The sequence below is a fragment of the Astatotilapia calliptera genome, chromosome 12 (assembly GCF_964374335.1).
Source record: "Astatotilapia calliptera chromosome 12, fAstCal68.1, whole genome shotgun sequence".
NCBI lineage: Eukaryota > Metazoa > Chordata > Actinopteri > Cichliformes > Cichlidae > Astatotilapia > Astatotilapia calliptera.
The window spans coordinates 28,579,290-28,591,139 of NC_137433.1; the positions used below are offsets into that span (position 1 = coordinate 28,579,290).

The 11,850-nt window shown below is 40.2% G+C and overlaps 2 protein-coding genes across 4 annotated transcripts; both read right to left on the reverse strand.

Annotated features, from left to right (window-relative positions):
* Positions 1–782: 782 nt before the first annotated feature.
* prnpb (prion protein b) lies at positions 783–6,377 on the reverse strand. The gene is made up of 2 exons (XM_026188827.2): positions 6,221–6,377; positions 783–2,237 (listed from the first exon to the last, which is right to left on the reverse strand). Exon 2 carries the CDS (start codon positions 2,228–2,230, stop codon positions 1,139–1,141), a length of 1,092 nt encoding a protein of 363 aa, XP_026044612.2. The 5' UTR covers positions 2,231–2,237; positions 6,221–6,377; the 3' UTR covers positions 783–1,138.
* A 2,810-nt stretch (positions 6,378–9,187) lies between these two features.
* Positions 9,188–11,770, reverse strand: LOC113033505 (uncharacterized). 3 transcript variants are annotated; one of them, XM_026187354.2, is made up of 2 exons: positions 11,480–11,770; positions 9,188–10,797 (listed from the first exon to the last, which is right to left on the reverse strand). In XM_026187354.2, exon 2 carries the CDS (start codon positions 10,785–10,787, stop codon positions 9,453–9,455), a length of 1,335 nt encoding a protein of 444 aa, XP_026043139.2. In that variant the 5' UTR covers positions 10,788–10,797; positions 11,480–11,770; the 3' UTR covers positions 9,188–9,452. The 3 variants fall into 3 exon arrangements, with proteins under 3 accessions (XP_026043139.2, XP_026043140.2, XP_080164946.1); XM_026187355.2 differs by having other exon boundaries at positions 11,391–11,536; XM_080308820.1 differs by having other exon boundaries at positions 11,366–11,520.
* Positions 11,771–11,850: the final 80 nt, after the last annotated feature.

The window sequence follows — 11,850 nt, forward strand, 5'->3', positions numbered from 1 at the left end:
TACTCAGGTTTCTTTGTCTAATATAAAAATTGATTTGATTATCTGAAACATTTAAGTGTAAAAATCAAAATAGTGCACTTATTTAAGTTATGTCTGGTATTTTGTGTACCAACACACTGGACCTACAGTTATAAAATGAATAAAAGGTCAACGTGCAGACGGCCAGCTTTAATTTGAAATGCTTAACAAGAATATTGCATTAACCTTTATGGAGCCGCAGCCATTTTTATACACGATGCCCTATTTTCAGGGGTTCATATTTAATTTGAGCTGATAAGTGTTTGCTAGTTCTTAATTATTTCTATAATGAAGCAGGTTAAAGGTCTGACAAGAGAGTTAAATGTGGCATTTAAATCTGAGGTACAAGTAAAATAGACCATTCTTTACAAAGCAAGTCTATCAGAGAGACCGGGACCATTAGGGGGGGCCAAATCACACAGTTTGATACATTTGTTAGGGATCGTTGAATGTCTGGAAATCTACAGACTAATACGGAGCTGAATGATCACATGATCCTTTAAATGGGAAAGAGAAACCCATCACAACATCTAGCTTAGTGTAGCATATTCCCCAAGAGAAAATTATGTCATTACCCAACACAATAATGGTGTGGAGGAGGCCTGGACGGGCTCATGATCCCAGATTTGGAGGTGCTGGATGGATACAATAACATAAAAAATACATAATCCAATGCTGACTCTACCGTTTTCATAACACTAATGCTACGAGACATTGTCATTTGCCAGCTCCGAAGCAATGAAATATCCACAAGTACAAGTTAGTAAAGCTATTTCATTTATTTAACATGACGAGGAAAAAGTGCAAGCCTTTAGGATTAATGAAAACATTCACATTCTCCCATAAGAAACAACCCTTTAGCTCGTTTTGTTTTACAGTTACAGGAAAAGGCTTTGTAACTATTTATTTTAATTTCTCCTGTAATCACAAGTCAGCCATCTGTGCCGTCAATGTTTGCTTTATATGAAGCATAAAGTATAAAATAAAGTATAAAATCTCACAGCAGAAGTCAGCACAAAATAAAGAAAGGATTACAGGTTCCTTTCCACCAAGTTATTTTTCATCTTGTCATCTTTCATCTTATTCATGAACACATTCTCTATAATGTCAAATGAACATCTCAGTGCAGCAGCACAGGTACATTGCTGTTAAGTAGCATCAGCATAGCACTTGTAACTACTGCTAAAAGTCTTTGAAAGCCCATCTCCAATCCTTCTACCCCTCCTGTACTCCCGTCTTTCGGCCCTTCTTGTCTCATGTACTTCATGGAGTAAGCCATGTACAACTCCAAGCATCTCCTGGTTTTCACCTGCTCGATCAGTGCCGGGTAGCCGATCTCCACAATGCTGACTGTGTCATCTTCTTCGGGCTGATTTGGAGGGCCTGGACTTGCAGGGGTGGGGGTCGAGGGGTTTTCTGTGGCAGTGTCGTTGCTCTGTGATGTCACGAGAGTAGACGTGTTGGTTTTGGTTGTAGCTGTGGCAGTTGTACCTGGTTTGATTTGGGGCTTTTGAGTTTTCACCGGCAAAATGTCAGACCTCTTCATACAGGCATCCATGTAGTCTTCATAACTCTGAACGGGTTGAGTAATTACGGCATCTCTTCCTTTGTCGCTGCTGTATTCAGTAGTATTGGTATTGGTATTAGTATTTTTGTTAGTATTTCTATTAGTGTGGATTTTAGACCCATGGTTCCTGTGCATGTAGTGTTTGTAATAATACTCCTCTTGAGGGCTGCGGACAGTAAAGTGAGGATTGTGGAACTGTCCTAACCCATAGCCCAGGGCCGTTCCTGCCACTGCACCTCCAGCTGCAGCTACTACTGCACTGCGAGCAAACCCTCTGGAATTCTCAGAAGGACGATTACCTCCATAACCTCCTCCATACCGTCCATAACCTCCTCCATAGCCTCCATAACCTCCTCCATACCCTCCATACGGAGAACTTTGTCCCGGATACTGGTTAGGGTTGCCTGCTGCACCTGGTTGCCTGGGATAATTGCCTTGCTGCCCGGGACTGCCCTGATTGTTTTGTTTTGGATGGCCACCCTGAGGGGTGGAGTCTTTTTTGGGTTTGTATCCTGTATTGGTGCCCGAAGAGACTTTTTTGCTGCCCGAACTTTTTCCTCTCCCTCCCTTTCCCCTGGTCAGCGAGAAAGGGGTATTAAGCAAGATAAGTGACAAACTAAGCATGGACAATGAATAGAGCTTCATCTTCACTCTGTGGAGACAAATATGAGATAATATTTAGAGCATATCACTTTTAATTTTGTACTTATGTAGTGTTAATGTCACTTTATTATTTTAGTTTTAGTGCTAGAGAGCTGTTAGCAGCAGAAACCTAAAATCATACATGTGTTCTTCTTTTGGCTGCTCTCTTTAGGGGAAGATCGTCTCCCTCCATCTTACCCTATAGCATCGTCCTGTGTCACACCACCCCCTGCATGTCTTCCTTCCCTAAATTCACCAAATTCAATCTTCTCTGTGGTCTTATTCTATTCCTCCTTTTTGAAATCTCCATATTCAGCACCTTTGCTCATGTGTACTATGCCTCCTCTGCACATGTGCAAACCATCTCAGCATTTTTTTTTTAAATTTGTAATTGTGTTGGAGGAAACTAGGAAGGCTAGAGCAGAGACGCTGACAGCTGCAATCAGTCATGTATGCACTGGATTTTGTTTTGCACGGTAGAAAATTCACTTTCTTAGGTGCATTTTTGTCTGATTGTTTCATCAATCTCTGTGTTTCCAGATTGTATTTTTGGTGCTTAATTGCCACTTTTGAGATATTAGATTTGCAAGAAGGCAAATGAGCAGTTTAGACATGTGGAAACACAACAGGGTTTCATTTTTTAGGCTTTCAGTAACAAAAGGAAAACTGGAAATTCTCCTGAGAGTCTGCCAATGTCAGTGCTGATAGCTTTATGATGCAGAACCTGAACCTTGGAGGCTGTAATTAGTGACATCTCCACAGTGCTGTGTAATGTCAGTGTTGAGTACTCCTCAAGCTCTTTATTGAGTTGCAAATCCCATCACAGAAATATGATACTAGAAGTGATGCTGAGGCAGTGTGATCATGTAACAATGCAGGGTGTAGTTCAAACTGTTGTTATTTTCTCATCTGTTTTGCTTGTTTTAATTGAAAGAACTGTAATGAAAGCTGGTTTTTAAAACAAGTTGATACGAGCACATATTTATCACCTTGATCTTCGAAATTAAATACAAGTATGAAAATGAGACAGGCAGGTGGATAATCAAACAGATATTATATTGGAGGGTAAGTAATGTTTATTAAAATGATGAGGAACTGTAGATGATGAAGGTAGTTTATATCCCTTATCTTAATTTTGTTTTCAACTATCAGAATTTTAAAATATCTTGCTTCCAGGACATAAATATGTACAATGCACTGAAAAAGTATTTACCCCCTCCTGGTTTTTAGGTTTTCACATATTTGTCACACGTACATGTTTCAAATCATCCAAAAAAGTTTGACATTAGACAAAAATAACCTAAGTAGTTATTAAGGGGGTAAAACATCTTTGGCTCACTGTCCTGCTGCATCACCCAAATGAACTTGAGCTTCAGGGCATGAACTGATGGGTGGACACTCTCCTTCAGGATTTTCTGGTAGAGAGCAGAATTCAAAGTTTCATCAACTACAGCAAGTCATCCAAGTCAAGAAGCAAAACACCCCCAGACCATCACTACCACCACCATGCTAGACTGTTGGCACGATGGTCTTTTTGTGAAATATTAGTTTATGCCTGCAGTTCTTTAGATGTGGTTATCCAGTCTTGTGAGCTCCTGGATGAGTCGTTGATGTGCTCTTGGAGTCATTTTGATACACTGGTTCATTGTGACCCTTTCCAGACTCATAGATGTCAATGACTTTGTTTCTCAGTCGCTTCTTTAGATCATGGTGTGTTGCTTTTTGAGATCTTTTAACCTGCTTCATTTTGTCAGATACCATCGATTTAAGTATCACATTAATTTTAAAATCTTATTGCTTACTTTTAAAATCATAAATAATATCGCGCCTAGTTATCTTATTGATCTTCTCAGCCTGTATATTCCTAGGAGAGCACTGAGATCATCAGGACAATTGCTCTTGGTGCAACCTAGGTCACTGCAAAGAGCAGAGGTGACCGTGCTTTCGCTCTGTTTGCACCTAACCTCTGGAACAATCTCCCACAAGCTATTCGTGCATCTGACTCGATCCAGAATCTCGATTGAAAACTTATCTATTTGGTTTAGCCTTCCTGGCTATCTAGAGTACGATTCTTGTAAGTACCCTTTTCTTCTGTTTTGTTGAACAAGGTTTTGTATTGATTTTGCTTTTGAAGTTTTATTTCGATATCTGCTTATCTTGTATGCTTGGTTAATCAATGCTTTCCACCTGCTATTTGCATTTGTATTTTGCTACTGCTTTTAGTGGATTTTGTGAAGCACTTTGGTGTACCTCTGGTTTTAAATGTGCAATACAAATAAAGTCGTATTGTATTGTAAGTTATTTCTGGATTCAGCAGGTGGGCAGTAATCAGGCCTGGGTGTGGCTAATGAAATTGAACTCAGCTTCCAAAAAATTTGATTGACCAAAGTCGAATCATGATTAAACAAGGGGGTTTGATAAGCTTTTTAAATGAAATCATCATTTAAAAACAATACTTTATATTTACGCCGGTAATCTTTGTCTACTATAAAAATGTGTTTGTTAATCTGAAACATTAAAGTGTGACAAATATACAAACAAACAAGAAAATTAAGAAATAACTCTCATAGGAGTTATATACAATTATATATGAGCTAACGGGTTTATATTAGCATGTTCACATTTTAAATGACAATAAAATATATTACTACTAAAAATTATTTTAACTGTCTGTCCAGTTGTTTGTAATGTGTTACTACAAAATTGAATACTATTCAGTCTGTTGTCAGACATGACGTGGAAAAACCACAAATCCTTGTCTGAGAAGGTGTGGCTTTAGAAAATATATAAAGAAAAATAAAGAAAATTCCATTAGACAGGCGCCTTAGTGGCGCTCCAAAATGGATTTCCGCTGTGTATCAGCCTGGGACGCATGATGCTAATTGATCAGTATCTGAAATAATGGAATGAGCCATCGTTTTTGCAAAACCACACAGGGAAGGCAAAAAAAAAAAAAGAAAAAAAATAGAAAGTAAGAAAGAAGAAGGGAAAAAAAGGGCTGTGGACAAACTGGAGAAGGAGGGTTTATTTAACTATTTATCTGAGCATTTTTGGATACCGAAAATCTTCCCCGCCTCACACACAAATAGCTGCTTTTGTGTACTTTAAAAAAACCCAACAACTGTTGTTTAAATTATCTTGTCAGATCTTGTTATAGGTCGTGTTTAACAGTTCGGCTGCTGTGACACAGCAATTAAAATTAAGCCTGATTTAATTAACTTTTATTTATTCTGGTGTTGTGCCAAAAAGCGATTGTATTTAAATAGTTTTAAATGACTTGTTTGCCTTTAATCTGTGAAATGTACGTCAAGCATATCTGTCGTGAATGATCTCAAGCTATTTTATGCCATTTCTACCATGAGTTAAAAGATTAAATTGGTTTTTGGCAAAGCGACCTTTATATGTTCTTTATTTATGAATGTCAAACACTCACTGTTCTTCAAGAGGCCAGCTGGCTTTGTAACAAATATAACATAATAGCTATATAAAAATATTTTAAGTGGCTAAAAAGGAGTGGATTGATTATAAATTATATATTAAAGACTTGCAATAAAGGTATTTTCTTTATTTTACACATAACCTCCTCGGTATGGTAAGCATTTTATTTGTCTCAGGCTAATACAGCGACTAGTGATAACTAATCGATGATTTTTGCTTTAAATACTTGTAAAAACTTTTTTAACTGTATGCGATGCCTTTCCCTGTAACTTGTTGTTAGAGCTGCCGCGATATGGGAGGCAATAACAAGTTGCCCGGTGGATGGTTTGTTCCTTGAAACAATTAAAACATATGTTACATGTTGTTAGAATTTATTTATAACTGCATATTAATGCAGGGAATTCATATTAAAAGGGGAAAACTTCACTGGAATACGCCCTGCAATAACCACTGCCTGATACTCGGTTAGATAAAGACTGTTTACTCCAGGTGACGTGAACTGCGCACAGATCACAGGTAGAAACATTAATTGCTCTACTTTACCTACAGCCTCACCTGTGTGGTGACCGTGAGTCAGATGAGTTCCTTCCTCCCTGTTTGTCTTCGATAATGTCCCCGCGGCGCTCGTACCTCTCCGGTTATGGTTTCAACTGTTTCATTTCTGTCTGACATATGGCCGCACGAGAGATGTGGGTCGCTTAGAAACAGATGATGGGGGCAGGGCTGGGGTGGAGTCGATTCTCGGCATCCACCGGGGAAAAGGAAATGGAAAAATAATCAAATAAGGGCCCACAGCCAATCAGCAGCGAGAGTTCAGTGCGTGTACTTACTAATGGTTCAACTTTTAAGTGTCTGCTTTACTGAACGTTTTACCATATATCGTACATTTGGCTCATACTGAAAGAATAAATGATTCCATTTTCAATTCAACTTTATTCATATAGCACCAAATCACAACAACAGTGACCTTAATACTGTATGGTAGAGGCCCTACAATAATACAGAGAAAATCCCAACAATCAGATGACCCAAGGGTAAGCACTTGGGACGGAAAAACTCCCTTCTGCTTGTCCAGTTTCCTATTTTTATTTTATGTTTTTTTTAAGAAAATTGAGTTGAAAGCCTGCTCGCTTATCGACAGACTGCAGAGGGATCAGTGGCTAGCCAGAGGAAACTGGGAGAAACCCATGGAGAGTACTCCTTTGGTAGCAGGAAGCCAGGTTGTAGTAACGGGTTTGAGTGGCGGTGCACTTGAACTCAGGAAAGTCTACAACAACGTCAGCCATCCTTTCACCAGAGCAGACACTGGAAACAGACAAGAGAGGAAACAGGGTTTAAACAGGCCACAAAGCATGAAGAACATTGTTCAGTTTCTTTTCTGTTTACTCTAATTAAAAAACTGTCTTTATGGGATTTATAAAAAAGTTCCACTTTCCAATTTCCACTTGACCTAAAGAAATGTTTGATATGTAAATATGAACAGTTATCTTTGCTTATCTCTGTCCTGACCATCTCTTGTGTTTATTTGTAATGTAGACTGTAAAAAGAGGCGTACTGATATGATGGAGTAAAGTGTTTGCTTTCACCACTCGCGGTTAAAAAGCTCTCAGCTGGTCACTGGAGGATGTTTGTGTGGCAAAAACAGGGAGTGTCTCCTTTAGGGGGGGGAGGTCTTGGTCTTTGTTTGAGTAATAGGCTGTAATTGGTGCCACGCCGCCCCTTCAGCTGTGCTTCAGGTTTCTGATAGTTAGAATGACTCAGGACTGTTGTTTTATTTAAGCTAACATTATCATCCTGCTGCAACCAGGATGATAAGGCAGACTAAATCGATCTGTTGATCAATTATTAAGTCATGTACTAACAGAGACTTGGAAGAAAGAGAAAGTTGTTGTTTTTTTGTCTGTTTGGGAGCTGACACAGTCAGGGGATGGGGTTTGGGTGGATAACAGGAGGAGAGAAGCTGCAGAGAGGCGTGTAAGACTGCAACTCTGCTTCCTGGTCACATTTTGTGGGGTTAATACGTTGGCCTGATTTCTAGAAATGAGAGCTGCTCCATTCAAAGTGGGATGGATGCCGTCTCTCCTAACAAGACCAGGTTTCCTCCAGAAAGTTTCACAATTATCTATGAAGCCCACGTCGTTTTTTGGACACCACTCAGACAGACAGCAATTTAAAGATATCATCTGGCTAAACTTGACACCCCTGGTCTGATTGGGCAGGGGAATTCAATATGGTTAGTGACCTCCGATTGACATAATCGGGTGTCATTATTGCCGGCATGAATTATAATTTTAATGAATTTACGTTTACCCTTAGCCAGCAGTTTTAAATTCCCCTCAATTCGCCAAATATCCCTTCATTACGAAAGCTGGCTTTTTTAAGAAGAAGGAACATTTGAGGTCAGACTAACATCTGTAGGAGCTGAAAGCATCTTCTGACGTTAAAAATCTCCTGGATTTACGAGCGGAGATGTTATCAAAACGAGTGCGTAATCTGCACTTTACGTGGATGACTCAAAGCTGATATCGCGGTGCTAAAACTTAGCACTGCAACACTGTTTTCATGAAACAGAGCAGAAATGAACTGAAATGAACTTCCTTTTCTCAGCAGTGCGTACACAGAGAGCAACTTCTCTCTGCTCAGTCTGTAAAAAAGAAAATCTTTAGTGTGTTAGATTAATCCCTCAATGTTGCAGTGTGCTATTCAAACTAAGAAGCGGTGCACTCTACATCCACATGACACAGTAACATGGTAACTGGAAAGCTGTTTTCAAAGAGAAGCACTTGTGGGAAACCTGAGCTCACATTGGATTTTTGAGCCATTATATCACATTTCTTTTACTGAAGTGTGTCTTTGTATAGAAATTACAGTGCATTTTTAGTAGCTCATTCTGCAATTGTGGATAATTTCCTTCAGTAAATCTGTCCTATAACGTGTCAGATAAAATACAAATTATTTTCTTATGTTTTGCTCTTGTGGTCCAGTGCAGCCTGTTTCCTCCTGTGTTGCATTTCTGTGACTGCAGTCAAAATTCTCTCCATCGATCACTTATCCCAGCTGACCTGAAGTAAAAATTCATGATAAAGGCTGTGGATTCATTTGAATCAAACAGAAGAGGAGAGGAAAAGGGTGCAACTTCAATCACACGAGGTTACTGTTTATTGCAGGGGTGTCAAACATAAGGCCAGAATTAGCCCAGTAAAGACTCCAATCTGGCCATTGCATGGCTTTGGAATTTTTTTACTTTAAACATATTTGACTCCATCATATATGTAATAGATCAGAATGGATCATCTTTAGGGCTGATACCAATCAGGTTTCTTCAGTAAATACAATGAGAGTCCATCTGCAGCTCACACTAGTGTTTTCAGATTCATCCTGCTTGCTTCATCATTCATGCTGACATGCTTACAAACTTTAACTTATTTACAATCTTAGTTAAAGCATACTCTACTCAGCTAGTTCAGCTCAGGCTGATGTCATTCATGCACAACGTATGACCCAAAATGAATCATAAGATGGAAACTTTTACATTTGTTTATTATAATTTACTCCAGACTCACTGAGATTTTTCTCAAAACCAAACATCTAGACTTTGATTACAATTCTTCTGGTGTCTGCAAATATCTACAAAAACCAGTGATTATAAAGGTCTGCTATGTTGCCCCCTGGTGGGCTGTGAAAGTGTTGCATATGGGTTGTGAGTGTTTCATCGCACACTCATTTGGTCAGATATAAAAACCAAATGAGCAACACATCACACAAGTTTCTCTGTGTAAAGAAGGCTTTAGTGCAGCTGTGTTTGCAGTATCACTATAATGCTGGTGATGACAGAGAAAAGCCCTCGCAGGTCTGTCTGCAGTCTTTGCGCTCCACTGCTGCTTTCAAGTTTGGTCTTTTTCTTCAAGTTTCTTTCAGCATTGACGATGTAAAGTTCGATGCACCTCTTGAGCTTAACCTGTGTGATCAGTGCTGGGTAACCAATCTCCACAATGCTCACTGTGTCGTCATCATCAGTTTGGAGGAGCTGTGAAGCTGCAGGTGCAGGATTGTCTTCATACTTATTCGGAGGGTGAGGAGTTGAAGGGGAATCGGTTGAGGAGTTTTTCGTTGCGGTGCTGTTACTTGTGGCGCTGCTGGCAGTGCCAAGAGCAGCAGTAATTGATGCAATGGTGGAGTTCACAGTAGCAGCTGTGGGGGGTTTAGATGTAGTCACAGCTGGTTTGAGGTTTGGTTTTCGATTCTTTACAGGGACAAGATCTGCTCTATTCATGCAGGACTTTATGAAACTATCAAATGTTACGTCAACTTGTATGTATTCGTAATCTCTGCTGAAGTCATTTGTATCAGTAGATCTAATACCATACTTCCTGTACATGTAGTAGTTGTAGTAATACTCCTCCTGGGGGCTGTGGAAGTGAAAGTGAGGACGGGGGAACCTTCCTAACCCGTAGCCCAGGGCCATTCCTGTCAGAGCTCCTCCAGCTGCCGCCAATGCTGCTCTGCGACCAAAACCTTTGGATTTATCAGAGGGAACAAAGCCCTGTGCCTTTGCATAGTTTGAGAAGGGAGAGCCGCCACCAGCACCATAACCCCCATACCCAAAGCTGCTGGCATAGTGAGGACTCAGGATTTTGTTGTTTGGGTTGTGGTTTATGTATCCGCCTGGATAACCCCCGTAACTGCCATAACTGCCCCAGTATGGGTAGCCCGGTCCTGGGTAAGCACCAGCTTGATGTCCTGGGTACCCTGGGTAGAATCCTTGATTAGGATACCCACTTTGGTAAGGGTATCCTCCTGGTCTGCCTGGTTGTTGAGGGTAGCCTCCTTGGTTGGGGTTACCTCCTTGGTAAGGGTAACCTCCTGGTCTGCTTGGTTGTTGAGGGTAGCCTCCTGTGTTGGGGTAACCTCCTGGTCTGCCTGGTTGTTGGGGGTAGCCTCCTTGGTTGAACTGTGTGGACTGTTGGGTCTTAGACTTAGTGTCCTGATTAGGTTTTGTTTTTGAAGGCTTCTTAAAAGCATTCATTATCTGAGGAAACTTTCCTCTTTTGGAAGCCAGTGAAGGTTTAATGTGAATGACGAGAAGAGGTAGACACAAGATGGCTATAAGTGTTGGCTTCATCTTTGTACCACTGCAGAGAGAAGTCAGAGAAGAAAGCAAACAGGAAGACAATAGTAATATTATAATTTATCCTCTGTAGGCCACGAGGTTTCATTTTTCACACCTGGAGTCTTCCTCCTTTTCTTTGTGTGCAGTCTATTTTTGACTAAACCCCCCATAGAGTTGAGTGACATAATATTGTAAATCTATGTGCACAGCCCTGCCTTTAACAGCACTGATCCGTACTTGCGCAGTGCTGTCTTATGATTATTTAATATAAATGGAAAAACTCACTGAAACCTTAAAATGCATGACCCTAACTGTGAAGTTAGAAAAACCTCTGAATAATCTTTGAAATGCATGTAACTGTATCAGTGCATTGCATCAATTACAACCGTCATATGCGTTTGCACGACACATTCTTGCCCTACTGTTATCAACACGAAGCTGTAGGTCCGTTAAAGCTGGCGAGCTTAAAATAGAGCAGTCTTTCAGCAGCCAGCCATATTTATAGCTGTTTTTAAAACGCAAAACACTTGCTTGAATCGCTCCCCGCCACCAAAAGGAAAACAAAGAAGTGCACAAAACTTATCTATCACCTGATGTCCACGTAAAGTCTCTCACCAGGTCGAGCCTGTGATCACGAACACGTTGCCTCTGTTTGCTCTTAGGTTAAGACAAATTCACCACAAAGCACACAAACACATACTGACCTGTGCTTCCAGCGAGTCCACGGCAGCACTGCTTGTGTATGAGATAAACTTCAAATGTCAGCCCCTCCTGTCCCCATGGCGACAAAAAATTCAACCCCCTTCCCGTCACCATCTCCCAAAATACACCACAGACATTCACACACTCACTCTGTCATTCATTGTCAATCTCGACCCAGAGAAAACACATTCATTTAAACCTTCGACTCAAGCTCAAACTAGAGACAACAGCTTTTCTGACTCTTTTAAAAATGTCTTTGATATCCTTCACAGCGCAGGTGAGCAGCTCACACTGGTGTCATCCATCCACAGATGTTGGCATTAGATGAAAGGTTTAAGATTTTTTTTAAAAATTATAATTTACTGAAAATCGG

What these genes read in the sequence shown, in the direction of transcription:
- LOC113033505 (XM_026187354.2), bottom strand. Translation starts at nt 10,787, where the DNA reads ATGAAGCCAACACTTATAGCCATCTTGTGTCTACCTCTTCTCGTCATT.
- prnpb (XM_026188827.2), bottom strand. Translation starts at nt 2,230, where the DNA reads ATGAAGCTCTATTCATTGTCCATGCTTAGTTTGTCACTTATCTTGCTT.